This window comes from Hevea brasiliensis, chromosome 9 (assembly GCF_030052815.1).
Source record: "Hevea brasiliensis isolate MT/VB/25A 57/8 chromosome 9, ASM3005281v1, whole genome shotgun sequence".
Classification (NCBI taxonomy): domain Eukaryota; kingdom Viridiplantae; phylum Streptophyta; class Magnoliopsida; order Malpighiales; family Euphorbiaceae; genus Hevea; species Hevea brasiliensis.
In genome coordinates this window covers 10,943,325-10,962,666 of record NC_079501.1, presented here as the reverse complement: position 1 = coordinate 10,962,666, position 19,342 = coordinate 10,943,325, and the positions used below count along the sequence as shown (strand labels likewise).

At 32.8% G+C, this 19,342-nt stretch overlaps 2 protein-coding genes and 1 non-coding gene across 8 annotated transcripts; 1 reads left to right on the top strand and 2 right to left on the bottom strand.

Moving 5' to 3' along the window:
- Positions 1-33: 33 nt before the first annotated feature.
- LOC110668473 (hypersensitive-induced response protein 1) lies at positions 34-4,604 on the bottom strand. Of its 6 annotated transcripts, none has more exons than XM_021829717.2 (6): positions 4,369-4,604; positions 2,673-2,899; positions 2,312-2,432; positions 1,637-1,728; positions 1,452-1,548; positions 34-760 (listed from the first exon to the last, which is right to left on the bottom strand). In XM_021829717.2, exons 1-6 carry the CDS (start codon positions 4,526-4,528, stop codon positions 405-407), a joined length of 1,053 nt encoding a protein of 350 aa, XP_021685409.2. In that variant the 5' UTR covers positions 4,529-4,604; the 3' UTR covers positions 34-404. The 6 variants fall into 6 exon arrangements, with proteins under 6 accessions (XP_021685409.2, XP_021685416.1, XP_058008829.1 ...); XM_021829724.2 differs by having other exon boundaries at positions 2,673-2,864; positions 4,369-4,515; XM_058152846.1 differs by having other exon boundaries at positions 2,673-3,004; positions 4,369-4,510.
- Positions 4,605-9,176: 4,572 nt separating this feature from the next.
- Positions 9,177-9,372, top strand: LOC131183533 (U2 spliceosomal RNA). The gene has a single exon (XR_009151582.1). It is a non-coding gene; the product is annotated as a U2 spliceosomal RNA (small nuclear RNA).
- Positions 9,373-10,128: 756 nt separating this feature from the next.
- On the bottom strand, positions 10,129-18,051 carry LOC110668472 (serine/threonine-protein kinase PBL34). Its single transcript, XM_021829715.2, has 6 exons — positions 17,308-18,051; positions 15,454-15,788; positions 15,172-15,307; positions 12,453-12,589; positions 12,253-12,376; positions 10,129-11,104 (listed from the first exon to the last, which is right to left on the bottom strand). The coding sequence occupies exons 1-6, from the start codon at positions 17,522-17,524 to the stop codon at positions 10,587-10,589; spliced, it is 1,467 nt and encodes a 488-aa protein (XP_021685407.1). The 5' UTR covers positions 17,525-18,051; the 3' UTR covers positions 10,129-10,586.
- Positions 18,052-19,342: the final 1,291 nt, after the last annotated feature.

Below are 19,342 nucleotides of genomic sequence, written 5' to 3'. Positions count from 1 at the left end.
TTCTCTGCCCAACCCCAGAGTGAGCTCAAGCAATTCCACCAATGCAGAATTATTCATAACTTATTTTCACATACAACAATGAACAATGACATTATTTCAAGGACTCGGAAAGATCATTAACTTGCTATCCAAAACCCATATATGTAACTATATCAACATCAACCAAGTGCAATAAGTTCTATGAACAACATTGCAACTTATTTCGATATTAATTCTACTAAGCATAGAAAGAAATGCACTGGGATTATAGTTTAGATACTATGATATTTTTCTCTAGGGATTACCTTCCATTTAACGCCATGCATCGAGGATTCTGAACCATATACAACTAGAGAAAGCAAGATCAAAAAGCCTTCTGCAATATCACCAAGCCTCTTAAAATACTACAGAAACTTGCAATGCTACTAAGTCGAGTTGGCCTGAAGAAGACCATCCCTGATCTGTGTGGCAATGTCTCTCACAGCACCAGGTCCATGAGGTATGAAAACAGAGTTGGACTTTGAGGATGCACCAATCTCCTTCATGGTGTCGAAGTATTGGGTCACTAGAACCATGTCCATGACATCCTTAGAAGTTGTCCCTGGTACATTCTCAGAGAAAGCTAGAACACTATCTCTCAGCCCATCTACAATGGCCTGGCGCTGTCTAGCAATACCAAGACCTGCAAGATATTTTGACTCTGCATCTCCTTCAGCTCGCTTGATCTGCAAAATCTTCTCTGCTTCAGCTTTTTCATTGGCAGCCACCCTCAATCTAGCAGCTGTTACAACCGAAAAAAATTATATCAAACGATGTACAGAAACAGGGGTTGAACAAGACTAGTTCTAGAGTGCTTCTCTGGGGAAAAAATGTTGTATCAAGAAAATACAAATTGAAGACGAGGGCTTCCTAGGTCTTTCAGATTAAATACATTAATGACTGATATGAAAAACATACGTTAGGAGACCTCTCCTACAGTGTGGTTATGGATATCACCTAATAAGATTAAAGAGTACAGCCGGAGAAATTACATGATATTAAATTGCTGTGATTGATTAGTTAGAGAATGCTGTAAGAAAATAGATGTCATAATATTTTTTTTAATAGATGTATAAAAATAATTTTTACATATCCACTCACTTTGTTAGCTTTTTTGGAAATGATACAAAGAAAGATGTCTATGTTTACAACAGAAAATCTCTCCTCTAATGAATGGTATACCAACAGAGCACAGACAATGATAACCTGAATTTTCAGTGTCACTCAGAACCTCAACAATAATAAGGCCTAAGGAGGAAACGGGATAAATTGCCCTACTGGACAGATATCCAATAACTGAATTACGGAGTTTAAGCCTTGAAAACTTTTGGAAAAGACTTCAAAAAGAAAAAAGAAAAAAAAAAAAAAAAAGAAGAAGGAGAAGAAGAAGAAGAGGAAAGAAAGAAAAAGCAGAACAGGGTAAAATGTTATACCTGCATTGATCTCATTCATTGCCCTCTTCACATGCTCATCTGGCTCAATATCCACAATAAGAGTCTGAACTATCTCAAATCCATAATGCGACATAGCCTACATATCCACAATTAAATTAAAAAAATATAGCAAGACCAGATGATTTGATTAATTCTAAATCAAATAAAAGCATACTGGCAAGTACCTTCTCAAGTTCATCTTCCACAGCTTTTGCTATCTCATTTTTCTGTTCAAAGGCTGAATCCAAATCCAACTTTGGAACACTTGCCCTAATAACTAAAGAAGCAAGGGGTCAAATTAATTGCCATAATAAAGCTTAAACAGACATAAACTAGTAGGCCTAAATCAAAGAACTCAACCTTATGAATATTCTTGTCCTACAGCTCAAAATCAAGCAAAACTTTCTTTCCCAACACCCATCCACTACCTCAAGTGTTCAGACAAGTCATAAGTTACTAAGAGAAGAAAATCATACAATAACACGTCCCTTAAAAATCAGGTAGCATTAGAAAGAAACTGGTTTCCAGCCTTCTTAGAAAATAAGAAGAAATGAAACATTTTAAGTGTTGTTAACCTCTATCTCCATCAAGTTAATGAAAACCAGGCCCAATATCCCCATATGGTTGAACAATTCAGGTTCTCATAACCAATACTCAACTCAACTCAACTAAGTCTTTATCCCAAAAATTTGGGGTTGACTATATGGATTCGTTTTCTCGTAACCAATCTGATTTCTAATTCAAAGATAGCATATCATGATTATGGAACTCATGAGAGAATGTGATCGTGATACTTTGGTAGCAGCTGATTCAATTTGAAATTTTAGAATCTCATGCAAAGCTAAACTAAAAATTCATACCATCAAAGACATAGGCTTGGATCTGTGCTCTGGTATTGCTGAGCTTATAGAAAGCATCTGCAGCCTTTTCTGCCAGTGCCCGGTATTGAATAGAAGCAACCACATTAACAAACACGTTATCCTGAAGATAAAGCATAATAGATCAGAGCCTTTGATAGTTGCATTTTGATTTTCATAAAATGTTTAATACATAAAAGAATGCTGCAAACAAATAAGAAGTTGGCAGTCAGAAAATTTTTATATGATCCAAATTATACAATCCCATCTTGCAGTAGGATGCTACACCATAGGATTATATGAATCCCATAAAATAGAGTGCCTACTAATTTCCTAGCAATTATTATGTATGCAGGTAACAGACCTTGGTTTTAGTTTCACATCGAACATCCAGCTGCTGCACACGTAACGAAAGATGACCTGCTAGCTGGCTCCCCAAACACCAAGGCAAACAGTGACAACCAGGTTCAAGCACCTCATTGAACTTCCCAAAGGTTTCCTTGACAGCTACAGTTGACTGGTCCACTTGAATACAACCCAGAGCTTGTCCCATTTTCTGATCATACCAAGTACAGTAACATCTGTAATAATCTGCTGACAATTCTCAGAATATTCCAATAGATGCATGTTTTCCTTTATGGCAGGGCATTTACCATCCTCGTAAATGTATCAACAAAGTAACACAACACAAAAACCCTAAAAAATGAATACAAGCTCTAATTATATTCAGAGTGCAGAAGAGCAGATGCACTCATGCACAAGTAGGCTAAGATAATCACTAAACATTGATCTTTGAGAACATGAAACAATCACGTTTAAAAACCACTTCAACAATTTCAGAATCCCACTTCATGGATGATCCTAGTAATTCTAAGAACCAAAATATAATAGAAACTCTAGAACAAGAACATATTTATTCACCAACCAATTTTCACCCTTGCCTGAACTAAGACTACTTGACTTGTTAAGAATTAATAAATGCTTACAAGGCCATATTTGAATACCAAAACTAAGAAAGAAATCAATGATAGAATAATAAAAGCAAATGACAAAGAATCATATATTGTGCCCTTGCAATTGTAATAAGAACTTACTGCAGATCAAAAAATTAAATGTAAGATCAACAAGAGAGTTACGGTGAGATCACTTTCAAAGTTAAACTTTCCCCATATATACAGGAAAATTTAAACAAACTGAGAGCATTGTCAGTAAGAAATGTCACATAAAAGCTTGCCCAGCTAATAGCTCAGAATTGCTAATTCCATACAAAGTACTAGCTTCCCTAAATAAATAATGCTAATAAAGACCTGTAAACAGTTTATGTTGCTTTAAACACAAAGCAGAACAATCTAAAACTGTTGACTGCAATTTTTAATATCAAAACCAAAATTACAATACATCAGTAGAACCGTCCACTAGATGTGCACGGAGCAGCTCCATAACTCGTAATAGCAATAGATATATGTTTTAAGAAACATCAGCAAAATATTCTAAAAAAATATCAGGTTACCTTTGCAAGACACAAGGAGGCATCACTGGCAAGAAGAAGGAGGTCTTTACGTATAATTTATAAATGAAGGATGAAAATGTGAAAGCAACAGGGTCTACGACGTATCCCTATAGCCCTACACACAGATACTGGATATGCACAAAGCTACAAGATAAGACGCACATTCACACAAGAAACTTTTTTTTCCTTCCCCCATTAGTCAACAATAAATATCTTGGCAAATATCCCAATCATTTTCTAAGAAGAATTCAAACATAAATATAAAAATTAAGGATTATTAAAAACTATACATACAGGTGCAAACTAAATAATTAATAAATAAGCAATCATTTTCTTTAATAAAAAAGGAAAACACGCAAGGACTCCGTAAACAAGTTGCTATTTCCCACAGGAGGTCAACATCCACTAAGTATATTCCATACCGGATTTGACATCAATAAACTCAATATATTGTGAATCGCAACATTAAAACCCTAATTTCTGTTTTTGCCAAATCATATTGAAACCATACTTCGCAGTTACATCGAAACTAGTAAAATTCTTCGCTCACCTATCGAGTTTTGAAGTGAAAAACCACGATTACGTTGCCGCTCTCCAAATATGATTATCCAGTTCAGCAGATAAAAGGATTGTAATTTCTGCAAAGAAGTTAGAAGTAGATGCAAATTCAGTGGGAAGGGATTGAAATTTCCGCGAAACAAAACCAGCATAAGAGGCTGGCAGAGAAAAAGATGGGACGGTTTTTTTCTCTCTATAGATAACTACGGCTTTATCTAGATATTGATTTTTGGGCAAATAAACAATAAAATCATTTGCCTTTAAAAAATAAAATAAAATAAAATCTTATTTAAATAAATAAAATTATATAATAATATAAGCCGCATTCTTGAAAATAAATTAATATGTGGGCCTCTTATCGTAGGTGGAAATGGTTATGTGGGCCTCGCGGGGTATTAATGATAATGAGTTACGGGTCAGTGTTAATCTGTTTTAATTTTTTTTTAATAATAATCGAGTTATATATTTAATTATAAATTAAATTATGCGGTAATTTTATAAAAAGAATTATTAATAAAGATACGGACCGCATGGTCAGTGTCAATTTCATTTTATAAATTAAACAGACGTATTATTCAACTTATGTTACCTATAAATACTTTGGAAGCCATTAAACTCTAATTCATTATGTATACATTTTTTTTAATAAATAATTATTTAATAAATTAATATTTTATCATTTTTTTAAAACTCTAATTAAAAATTTTTATATTATTAATTATTATAAATTTTAATTGATTATTTATTATTATTATTATTATTATTATTATTATTATTATTATTGTTGTTGTTGTTGTTTGTTAGACAGTGTATTCATACTTAGAGAATTAATTTTTTAGTTTTTAAGAGTCGTAGCTTTAAGAGACTCTTGTTTTTTAAGTTAAGAATATAAGGTAAAGAGAGTTGTCCATTATAATTGTTATAACAAACACGTAAATCTAAGATATATACATAAATTATACAATCACACAATATTAAAAAGATAAAAAGAATAACACAGGATTTAACGTGGTTCAACCGTAAGGTCTACGTCTACGGGCAAGACAAGATAAAAAGTTTCACTATAATGAAAAGAGCAAAATATAATCAATCAAAACTCTCAAACCCTAACCCAGTGTGTTTCTCAAATATCTCACAACTTTACCACAAATGATAGGATATTACAATATTTATAATATCTCACAACTTTACCATAAAAGGTAGAATATTACAATATTTATATTGGTTTATATACTATGGGACCTTTCGCTACCACTACATATCTCACTTTTTATCGCAGTCGGGTCGCAACGCGAAACTTTCGGGTTTTATCATAATTTGGGTCTATGAAAAATATATCCAAAATTTAAGCCACAAAAATAATAATGATAAAAAAGTAATGTCTTGTGTACTCCTTTATAATAAATCTCTTTGAGCGGATGATAGATTGGATGTTCTTAGTGAGAAAGTCAATTCTTTTTTATATAGATATTATAGGGGCTTAGGAGAAGAATGATAGATTTTTCAACTGTGACATTTTTAGGTATATGGGAAATTTATACTAGATTATCTATTTTATTTACTAAAGTTCTTCTAAAAAAAAAAGATAGAGAAAGTGAATTGATAATATAAACCAAGTTAGAAGAAGGTGATTTAGTTATTAAAGTTGGTGATTGGTGATGGTATTGATGTTTGGCAAGACATGTTTACTGAGTTCTCCGATTCCTTAACAACACCAGCTATCTTTCATTTTTATATGTTTGCCTTTGTTTAAAGAAAGTATGATAACACTCTAATTGTCTCATTTTATTTTGATAGGCTTCCACTTTATGCATAAAAAATAAATAGATTAAATTGACTTATGATTAGAAATTATGTAGAAAAATTACTAATGTGGCAAAATGTTGTATGAAACATTTATCCGAAGAGATTAAAGTATAAAAGTTCCAATCATAAAGAAATTGTGAATTTATAATAAATGTTTATAAGATATCGAGAATATCCATTCTTTTGATCACAATAATAAACTATAAACAATGATCTTGGATGTTAATTATAGGAATTGTCCATTTCCTTAACTTCAAAATTTGCTTTTAATTTTATAGTTTCTTTAAACGATTGTTAGTTTAATATTTAGCTAATCATACTAAAGTAAAATAAAAATTTAATAATATTTACAAAAAAATAATAACTATATTTTACCGAATATTAATATGTGGTTTGATGATTAATAATAAAATAATAATAATAATAATTTTACAATTTATTTATGAAGATATAAAGTCTTATTCCATAATAATTAAATACTCCATAATTTACTTGATATCTGTCATAATTTCAAGAAACGCGTGTGTCCTTCTGATTCACATCGCAATTAAATTTTGGAGCTACATAAAGAGGGAGCTGTCTTATGTCATTCACTCTGCAATTAATGATTACAGAAATTTATATAACAGAAAAAATTTTGGTTGGCCATGGCCATTAAAATATCTAATAGACTTTAATTTAATAATAATAATAATAATAATTTTAAATATTTTGAATGTAAATTTTAATAAAAAAAAAATCTAATGAAAAGACTCGCATCATCACTATTTTTAATGGCTGTAAGGAAGTCATGGAGGGGATTTGTGATTTTGTTGGTCTTGGGATTGAACGTATTTATCAGCTGATATTTACATTTTTGTCCTCTTATAATCTTATGGTATATTCTCCTTCTGAAGTTGCTTTATTCATTTTTTGGTTGGTCTGCCACTTTTTGCGGATCAAAATTAATATGTCCTTTGAAGACTTATTCCGTACGATAGCGTTTATAGTTTTGATATTAATTAAAATATCATATTTTTTATTTATACGATTTAATAATATAATATTTATATTAATATTTAAAAATTTAAAAAATAATTTATAAAATATTATTTCTCTTAAATTTTAAAAATTAAAAAATATTTTAACTATAATTAAAAAATATAATATTATTATTTTTATAGCTAATAATTAATATAACATTTTTATCAAACACTATATTTAATATTTTAAATTAATATATAAATAATTAATTATTAATAATTAATGATTACTAAATAATTATTAACTATTAAAATAATTAATATTACTAAATATACTGTAGGTCTTTAGGTCTGGTAGTAGAGTGATATTACTTACCATTATTTGGATATAAAGATAAAATAAATTTTAAAAAATAGATTTTTTCTTTAATATTTAATATATTTTCATAATTAATGAGAAAATTAATTTTAAATATTATAAATTTATTTATTTAACAGAAAATAATTTATATATGAAAAATAATTTTTAATTTTTATAAATAAAATATTTTTATTTTTTTATTATTTAATTGTAATATTAAATTAATAATATGTATTTATATTAAATATATATATTTTTATATTTTAATAAAAATTATTAAAATTAAAAAAAACTTCTTATCATTTTTTTAAAATAATTTAAATTTTTTCTTTAATTAAAAAAATATTTGTCATTAATTCATTTTTTTAAGTTGGACGTTGAAAAAATATAAAAAATATTTTTTAAAAAAATATTTTTCTTGAATCAAATGGATTATAAATTTGATAAAATTATTATTTTTAAATTTGAAAGAATATTTTTAGAGATAAATTAATAATTAAAATTAAGATTTTTAATAATTTAAAAATACAAACCGGCGGCCATGATTGCACTAACATACACGCGCACATCACATTTTTCACAAGTTGCGTACTCTGGATTATGGTACGCCACCATGTTCGGTTCCGCACCACATTTTCTCCCTTAAAATTTTTAAAATTATTAATTAAAAAATATTAAAAATAATTTAAAATTAAGTTTAATAAATATTATTTATAAAAAATAATAAAATAATTTTTTATATTATATTTTTTAAAAAATAATTCTAGTCCTTGAATTTCAACGCCAACAACCACTCACCGTTTCGGGCCGTTTCGGGGTTATAACTATAATATTGTATTATTATATTTACCATGTTATCTTTTAATTAGAGTTGTCTGCTTTTTGAAAATATATTAATTGTTCCAGAATTGATATATACAATTACCCCTAATTAAAGCATATTAAATTTAAATACTTATAATAGCATCATATAATTTTAAAATCGCATAAAGGAAAATCAATTATCACTCCACCTTGGAAGAGTTCTTAGCACTAATTAATTTCGACAAGCTATATGATTAATTAGGTAGAATTTAATTGTCCAAAACCAGACGCCATTGCTACAGCATCGACTAACTTGCAAATAAGAGAAACTTCAATGCAATTTCGTCCCACTTTAAACATTTTTCAATACATTTCATAATTTCTTTCTGACTATATATATTATATCTATGAAAAAATTTAGAATACAATTGTTATGTACATAATAATTTTACATCCAAATTTTCTTTTGTGTGTTAATTCATGCTTGGCTAAACATGAGATATCAATTTACGAGGTTCTGCGTTGCTGGCCCAGCTTCTTAGGCAAGATATCGAATGCGCTCTAAGGCAGTTTATGCTACAATATGTTTGGCTTCTTGAGGGCCTGAGGCAATGCTAGCCTTGCAATGATTCGAATTTGGTTCCATACTTCGTCAAATATATGAAACAAATTGCTTACTTCCATAAAATTCTCTCTCAACCATTTCATATCAATCTAAGCGGTAAGCAAGAATCGGCTGGTCATCGAAAAAGAGGGAGGGAAGAGATTGAAAAATGCAGTTGTGCGTGACATATCCCACATCGCTTGAAAAGAGTTGATATTGGAAAGCTGTGACTATAAAAGTAAGCCGAAGCGAACGAGCAAATCATACCTTTCTCGGCCTTTTGGCTAAGATCAAGTGTAGTATCTGTTCTTATCAGTTTAATATCTGATACGTGGGCTATTAGCTCACATGATATTAAATTAATTTTTCTATGGGGAGGGCCCGTTACAGTAGCTTGCTACTGGGGTACTCGCGCGTCGCCCATGCGTTGCACTACTGCAAGGGCCTGGCGCACCCACCAAATCAGATGAAATTTTTTTGTCATTTGGAGTACCATTATTCCTAAGAAATGATTAAAACAAAACAACAACAGAATGATAAACGACCAAAGTGTCAGAATAAATGGTGAGAAATGGCGCCTTATCAAAGCCCCATTCTTGTTCTTAATTTTTCTAGAGCTGTTAGGCTCACATTTTTAGTGTCATTTGGCAGGACAGGGATCATTTTTAGTGTCCTAAGGTCACCCCAATGTCGCATCAACCACTAAATATTGTGGCAAATCGCTATTTTAAAAATAATTTTGTTTCAACTGGTAGATCATGCATTTTACGTGTTTGTTCTTGTCTTCTCGTGAATCACAGCAGGGAGAGAATCGTTTTTCAGGAGTGTATTGTCTGGTAAGGAAACAGCTTATTTGAACCGCAATCCCACAGCGATAGATGTTCTGGAGCTGGTTCAATCAGCTGTATTGATCATTTTGCTTTCAGGACTTGCCCCATTGGTTCCTCTTGCCAGTGACCAAGAGGAATGTAATTGCCGGGCAAAGATCCAAAAAATTATGGTCCAAACTACATTTTGTTTCCCACACTGGGATTTCCAATATTAATTACCAAACCTAGTAACACAGCAAGCAGCATTTCAATTTATTTATTTAATTTTTTTTAGTTTATGTAATTTCAACTAGGGATTGAACTCAAGAGTTTACCATCGAACTTACTCATTGATATTTATTTTTTATCCTCCTAGAAATCCATTTCAACAATTACCAATTTCAGATAGCAAAAACGGAGGCAGCACATGGCCATTCACATCCCTGTAACAAGGATCAATGGAACCCTGGATTTATCAAAAATAGAGCTGCCGTCAGAACTTCACTAACATTGCACAGTTGTTCCCGAGGCAACATCACGCTTAATTTCGGGTTTATATGAATGGGATGAAGGATGGTGGGAAAGAAGGAAAAAAAATTACCAAGAAGCCAATAATCTTTAAACATTTCAAGACAACTTAGCGTTGACACATTTTGCTCCATAAGCTTCACCTGTCAAACATTCTTCCCTGCTGGAAGGTCTGGTCATCATTCTAAACACAACATACGGCGGAAATGTTCCCATTGCTTTTTCTGGTGTCCAAGAACAAATGCTTTCACAGAAAATATATCTATATTGGGAACAAAGGGAAAGAATTGAATGATGCAAAGGGTTGGAGAAAAGGAGATAATTACTGACCATGTGCTATGGTTTTCCATTGGGTTTTGGCGATTGATGGGGGTATTGATGATGGTGAGGAGATGCATGGGAACCATTTGGTATTGAAAGGCTCCTCTGTTGCTGTCCATTCCTCAACAATCCTCCTTGTGTTCGGTTGCTATTTTTGGCATTTGGGCTGGATAAAGTTCGCTCAGCTTGCATGGTCTGGAAATAATACGATGAGCTTGCCATGTCCTTGAGATTTGGCAGAGGCTTCAGCACCTCCACAACTTCGCTCATCAGAGGCCTGGCTTTTGAATCCCGGCTAAGGCAGTGTGCAGCCAGTTGTGCTGCTTTCTGGGCACCTTTTATTGAAAAGTGGCCCTCAAGCCGAGGGTCTATCAATCTGTAGAATCTTCTTCTCTCGCCTAGATGTGGCCGAGCCCATTCCACAAGGTTATGCTCTCCAATAGGTCGATTCTTATCCATGGACCTTCTGCCAGTTATCATTTCAAGTAAAACTACACCAAAACTATAGACATCACTCTTTGATGTGAGATGCCCTGAGACATGAAAATGCAAGTGTGTTTAGACTCAACAGAAGAAATAAAAAGAGTCCAGTTCTGTGTGCTGCGTTGATTGCATCTGGACTGGAAATTATAATTTCTAGATAAGTAAAGAAAATAGAAAATACAAAAAAAAAAAAAAATGATGGAACCATCTCCATGCCTCAGAGCATCAGTGAGAAAAATGTATTCCTCACAACAGCTGGTTAAATGGCATTAGTATCTGTTGTTTCACCAAATAATTATTACTAAAGAATGCAAAAAATTTGGTCTCCAGTCCCCACTAATATGGCACATGCTATGGCCAAATGAAAATGGCCCAATGGTTCAACCAAAGGAATATGGCACTTGCTAGCAATTCACATAATTTAAAAGCATCAACCAAATGTTTTATGCCTAATATAGTTTTCACTCAGAAAAGCAAAAATATGGTTCCCAATAAGGTATTCAAGGAACAAGAATATGTTGAATTCCTATCCATGTAAGAGGTTTGGCCATGTTCAACATGGACCTGTAGAAGAAATAGAAGAGAAGGGAAAAAGGAAGGAGAGGAAGGAGGGTTGGGGGGGAAGGAGGGGGTGTCAGGGGGTTAGAAAGTTTAAGTAATAATATGTAAAGTTCAGGGACTAAAGGGGATATTTTGTAATTATTTTCTATTCATGTAATTTTGGGGTGTGATGGCTCAAGCATAGTGATATCTCCTCCTGTCACACCCCAAAATTACATGAATAGAAAATAATTACAAAATATCCCCTTTAGTCCCTGAACTTTACATATTATTCCTTAAACTTTCTAACCCCTGGGGGGGGGGGCGCCGGTGTTGTAAATGAAAAATAATAAGGATTTAAGTGGTAAAAAATGACCTACCATTTAAAATTTTCAATAGCTAATAGAATGTTTTGACTCAAACAGAGCTCAATGGAGAAAGATCCATGTACTTTACCACTACATGGAAAGTCAAGAATGGTCCTAGAATAACTAGAAAGATAGCAATCAAGGGGAAAAGAACTTCTTCACAACCATATCTGACTGTTTCTAAAAAAGAAAAAAGCATAAATAAAAAACTTTAATCTTCATTGAATGAAGTTGAATAGAGATAGTAAATGGAGCAAAGATAAGATATATTCATACTAAACTATGCTTACCAGTCATCACATATTCTGGGGCAGCATAACCATATGTTCCCATCACACGGGTTGATACATGGGTTTTATCTCCCTCAGGACCATCTTTAGCAAGTCCAAAATCAGAAAGCTTGGCATTATAATCCTGGAATAGCAAGTTATTAGACGTGCACACCATATAAAGTATAGAAATTCAATTTTGCCAAAGTTTCATTATGTACCGCATCTAATAGGATATTGGAGGTTTTAAAATCACGATATATTACTGGTCTTTCAGCTTCTTCATGAAGAAAGGCAAGACCCTTTGCAGCACCTAGGGCAATTTTCATCCTTATGGACCATGGAAGAGGAAGAGATCCTGCAGATAACATCATTATCAAATTGGAACCTTAGTCTATGTCAATGGCAAATTCATAGTACAGGAAAAATCTGCTATTGCAAATCCAGACTGCAACCATGATAGAAAAAGATAACTATTATCTCAAAGAAGAGTTTTCATGAAGTGCCTCATCCAATGAAACCAGAAATATCCAGTCTTCAGTATGTACAAAAAGATACGCATAAACATAAACTTGAGCCCACAAGCACATAAGCATTCAGCATATATACTTGTCCAGATTGCATAAACATTATAAATAGATTTTTTTGGTCAATTCTTAATGCAAAATAGTAAGATGATATTCCTAATACAATTTAGGAATTATATTCCACGTAAAATTACGAAATTTAAGAGTTTTATTCTTTAGGAATTTTATTCTTATTACGTCTATTATTTAAAAATTTTATTATTTCCTGGTTTATTTTGGTTTAATTTAGTATTCCTAATTAGTATTGAACTAGGGTTCTAAAATCTTAATGTGATTTGGATTCCTAATTCTATAAATAAGACTTAGGATTTCTATTATTATTAGACAAGTTTTGTTACGATAATTTCTATGAGATCAATAATATATTGAGAATTAGTTTTTTTTTTTTAATAAAGGATTGGTCCTTCATTTCTCTTCTTCTTAGTTCTTTCCCTTTGTTCTACATCAATTTTGGTATCAGGGCCAAAAATCAATCCAAATTTTCAGAAGTTTCCGCAAACTTTCAGTCCTTCCACTATGCCCTAAAAATTTCCCTCTACTCTTCGTCCAAAATTTTCTACCTTGTTTATTGTTAAAAAAAAGAAAAAAAAAGCCAAATACAAAGCTTTGAGAAACAGCGTAACCCAATGGACACTCCCAACTCTCACCATACACCACCATCCGGCCATCAAACCCAAGCACCAGCACCGCCACCGCCACCGCAAATGCCAATCCACCAATGACATCCAAGCAACCATTCCGGCGCCTTTCCAATCACTTGCAACTTCTTGGAAAAGAAGATCTGACCGGGTCAAATCTTGACCCAAATCTAGACTTGCAAGTTTAGGTCAAGGAATTGTTGTAATTGCTGTCCGACTTCCCAGTTGCAAAAAGGTCAAGGAATTTGCTGGATTTTTTTTACCGATGAAAATTACTCTTAAATTACTGAAATTTCAGTTTTCTTCAGTGAAGTATGCTTCCTTAGAAAACATAATGTGGACTGAAATATTATAAGATGATATTGATGATTCTAAGGTATAAGATGAGTTTTGATGATTATTATCAATAACTTGATGAAGTGTGTTATTTGATGGGTTTGTATGGAGGTCCTAACTATGCTCCTTGTGATTTATCTGAAGAGTATCAAGATATTCAACTAATCCTACAATATAGGGAGAAAGCACTTGAAGAATGTAAGAATGAATATCATTATCAACAAGCTCATCAACAAGTTAGGGATAAAGAACTTGAACAATTTGAAGCATGGAAGGAAGCACATTTGTTCCAATTTAGAGAACAATTGGATACACTAAAAAGTATTGAAAATTTAAAGGCAAAAAATCTTGAAAAAGCTAGCCAAGAGCAAAGGAAACTTGAATTTGAAAAGCAACTTGAAGTTGAAGATGAAATTGAAAAGCAACAACCTAAAGAACCTAAGATCAAAGAATTTGAAGATTTAAGTTTTGAACATACACCCCTTGAAAAGCCTACTCTCGAGCAAGAAGTTGATGAAAATGCAAAAGCAAAGCTTGAGGAGGATAAATTGTAGAACAAAGAAGATAACTTTAAGGAAACTTCAATGGAAATTGAAGAAAATCAAGTTATTCCTATTGATTTGAAGAGCCTTTCAACTGGTAATCCATTTGATTTTGTTTGTCCAGATCCTTTTACAGATCCAAAAGAAAGCATGAAGTGCTTGATTTCAAGCTTCTTGCTATCATACGAGAATGAAGAGTTTATTGTTCTCCTAATGCAGTTTCTGATTCTCTCGCACTTCAAGAGTCGAGGGCGAGTTTTTTTCAACCAAGGGAGAATAGTGCATAATAGAAAGATGATATCCCTAATAAAATTTAGGAATTATATACCGTGTACAATTAGGAAATTTAAGAGTTTTATTCTTTAGGAATTTTATTATTACCTAGTTTATTTTGAATTAATTTAGTATTCCTAATTAAGAATGAATTAGGTTTTTAAAATCCTAATATGATTGGGATTCCTAATTCTATAAGTAAGGTTTCTATCGTTATTAGATAAACTTTGTTATGGCAATTTCTATGAGATCAATAATATCTTAAGAAATAGTTCTTTTTTTTTCTTTTTAATCAAGGATTCATCCTTGATTTCTCTTTTTCTTGATTCTTTCCCTTTGTTCTACATCAATTCTATTTCACAAAGAAGCACATTGTCTAGTTTGCATAAACACATATTGCTAGGCAATATCATTTGAATCTGCAAGCTGCTGGGCAATCCTACTTTACTTCCATATAAGCCTAAAAAGTTCCACAACAGGATATTAAAAGAGGCAGCTAGAAAGGGATTTAGACAAAAAAAAAAAAAAAAAAAAAGAGGGCTGTTGTGCGGGCAAGGGAATTACTTCTAAATAGGTGGTTCTCCAAGCTTCCTCGAGGCATAAACTCATAGACTAGAAGCCTCTGATCATCTTCAATGCAATAACCAACCAGTTTAACCAAGTTAGGATGAACAAGATCACCAAGAAAATTCACTTCAGCCTGCCACATAGATGAGCCATGAATCAAAAGAAAATTTTTAATGTAAAATATTATTTATTACAAAACCATCACAAAAGAGAATAAGAAAAAACAAATGCAGTCAACATTTTATAAAGGAAGTGGAACAGATGGGGATAGTTCCATACCAACCACTCTTTATGACCCTGAAGCCCATCATGATTAAGGGTTTTAACGGCAACAGTAAGTCCCGTACCAGGTTTCACCGGAGCAGTTCCATTTTCTTCAATCCACCCCTTAAAAACACAGCCAAAACCACCTTCACCAAGAAGACTCTCAGGTCTAAAATTTCTTGTTGCCAACTTAAGATCATTAAATGTGAATTTTCGCAGTCGAGAAGCAATTTTAAGTTCCTCTTCAAGTTTAGAGGTGGATGAATTACTTTCTGTATTACTTGTCGTTGTAGATGAGACTGCAGGAGCTGCTGGTTGGTCTATACTTGTATCATTAATTGATTTACTTTCTGTTGACACACACATAAGCATTTCAGTGAAACATGAAACATAAGCATTTTATGTCCATAAATGCAAGTGAAACAGAAAAAGGAAAGTAAATATAAACTGCAATGCAACTTGTGGACGCCTCCCCAGTATATCAGAAAATGAACTTTACTAGCAAATGGCCTACCAATACCCGAATTTGAAACAGACATATGGTGTTTTGACTTGAACTGCTAACAAGCACCACAATCCACATACAACTACATTCTGACATTTTAACTAAACCTGATAATCTCTTCCAACCTAGCAAAGCCTCTCCTAATGAGATTTCAATACCATAAAATCTATCCTACACTTCCAAGATTTTTCCAATTCCATCAGGCAATAAGATATCTCATGCAATCCATTCTTTATCACTATTATCACCAACACAAAATGTTTGCAGTACAACCTGCCATCTCATCACCATTGCTGCAACAAATAATGAATATGCCACAGATACAAACTCACTACCCTTTTTTTGAAATCACAAACATGGGCACCAATCACTGAGGAAGCCAGTTTAAAGTTCAATGGTCAAACAGAATTAGTTGGTCCCACTATTCCCCCTATGTGATTTATCATACAAAAAGATGAAATTATTACATGTCTGAAAAAACTAAAGGTATGAGTCACTAGATTGGAAAAAGAAACTGAGCCAGACTTATTAGGAAAATAAAGGTGGAATTCTATGTATCGAGTATTGTTAGAAAGTTTAAATGAAGTCAACCAGCTTCTAAGAAACAGAAATTTAGTCAGTTTTATAAAGAAAACATAGAACTTGATCAACTCTTAGTTTGTTGAACTGAGTTGAGTTATAAAGAAGCATAAAACTCAAGAAGCAATCAACTTACAATGACATATTCCAGCTGGGAGCAAAAAGCGGAAACTACTAGTGGCAAGTCCAAAATCTAACCACAACTTCAACTCAATAAAGTGAATAGCACATGAACCAAAGTACAAGTGAATACTAATCCCATTCCTGTATCGATCTACCATGGAATCAGAAATATAAGTTTTCACAACCTTGACAATCTACTACAAACAGAAACAGTTGAGAATGTCAATTCAGATATTAATTCCATGTCCTTGCTGCAGTCCAGCAATTATGTCTAAGTACATAATTTGACCCTCAGTTTTGGAAAATTCAGAAAGAACAGGTTTTCACAATAACCCCTTTAGCATGTCAATTCAACTAGCTATAAGGCCTAGATTTTCACGCAGCTTGTTATTGATGCAGGATCCAAAATTCCTAGTGTTTAGCTGCTCTTGGATTTATTATTGGCAAAATAACGACTAAAAAAACTACTGCAAACTCTACCTTCCTTACAATCAGAATTATTTTAATAAACAGTGTCTACAGTACAAACTAAGCCACTAACCCAGGCTAAAATTAGCAGACATTCCCAGAAGCAGCAGCTAAGTAAACAATCCACTGGTCAACCAAGAAATTGAAACAATATATCTAATAAAACAAAATTCTCTATGAGAAGTATGAATTACCGCAATGAGTACTGGTCCCACTAACAGAGCTATCAACTTTGGATCTTGAAGAAATGCAGCTCCCCATGAACCTGAACTTGATCCAACACCCAGTCTCTGCCTCCTCCACAACATCACCACCACCACCACCACTGTCTTTCTTCTTCTTCTTCCTTCCCTTTGATTTGCCCACATCCCAAGAAGTCTTCATCTTTCCATCTTCACTGCCTAATCCCATTCTCTTCTCCCTCCAAAAACCCTAAAAACCCAGACCCACTTTTCATCCAAAAACCCTCAAATCCCAAGCCCCCACCAAAATCTATCTTCACAGAACCCAAAAAGAGGGGGAAAGGGAAATTTAAAAAAAAAAGGCAGAAAAGCACAGAAATTTAACAATTTCTGTCGCACCAAAAACCCAGTTGAGCAAAAGAGCTAGATGAAATGAAGAAGGTCAAAAATGACAACCCCTTTTGAGACTAAAAACTAATCAAGTTGTGGAAACTATTTAGACAGACAACAAAAGTAGTTTTGGTCATTCAATTTCCTTTTTCTCAACAAAAAATGGGTTAACAAATAGAACCAACAAACCTCAGTTAAGATCAGGAAATGTCTGCTCTGAATATAAAAGAAATCTAAAAAAAAAAAAAGCAGAGCTCTCCAATACATAAACCCGCACAGACACAAAGCTGACCAGTTTAAAAACAAAGAACTAAAAATAATAAATATATTTTCCCAATAAAATCAGATAAAACTCTCTCTCTCTTCTTTTCCTACTATCGATTCTCCGTTCCTTTTTATTCATTGTTTCTCCAAAGACTGGGAAAAGCAAAATGCTGCCCGGAGAATGCGGGCAACGGGAAAGGGTCGTTCGGGCAGCCCTAGTTGGCTGACTGTGCGGAGGATTTCGCATCTAGAATGAGGGAGGGCAGTTCGGGCAACCGAGAAGTCGAAAAACGTGGGGCAGTTTGGGCAGGATAGAGAAATTAAAAAAATAAAAGGACCTACCTGGATGGTGACGTGTCTGCTTTGGGTGGAAGGGTACCAACGCGCGCGTGCCAAATTTTTTCTCTCGCCGGTTCTATGCGTGCGTGTCCCTCCTTCTCTACCATTATTTTATTATTTTATCTTATGACAAATCTGTATTTATATTTACGTTCCATTTTTAGAAAAATATAATTAAATATTTTATTTTACGACAATGAATAGAGGAAACCTTTTCATGACTTTTTAGAATTTGGTATGAAAGCTTATTTTTAAAGAATTTTTCAAATGTAATAAAGTTACATGATACATCATGAAATGTGAGCGAAATAATATTTAATTTTATTACTAATTAAAGGAATAAAAATAATTTAAAAAAATCATAATTTTGTTTAAGACTACAAATGCAGAATTAAGACTCTAATAAAGGAATGGTGATAATAAATTGAAGTGAAGTGTTGTGCGATACAACAAGAAAAAGTGCTACGTGTGCTAGCACTAAGTGTCAAAGAAAACCGGCAGCACTGATTGTGACGTTAACAAGTGTTGGAGTTTTGTTTTGCTTAATCATTCAGCTCTTACTCTGATGGGGGAAGAGGACGGATTTGTCTTACTATTACAATTAGTTTCTACAAAATTACGGTCCACATATGTTCAGTGAATTCCAAGACAATTTTTTTTTTTTAATTTAAAGATAGAAAAATTTTCAATAAAATATAAAAAAAAGGAAATAGCATAATTTTGATGGTTCAAAAAGAGGTGGTTTGCTAGCTTGAGGAATCATAATTGATTTTTGAGTATCAAATATCAACGTGCAACAGCAAGATCAGTCGGCACTTGCTATCATGCGTGCCTCATTGCATTTAATTCCTTAAACATTCTAATGAAATATATATGCAACTGCTGTAAATTTATGATGTTTTAATCAGCTGTTCTTTTTATTTTAAATCACCGATAGACTGGGGCTTTAGTCTATAATTCAAATCCAAATTCACACTAACAAACATTTGGGCTAACCGTAGACCATATAGAAATGTATCACCAGTTAAAAACGATGAAAATTACCGTTTAAAAA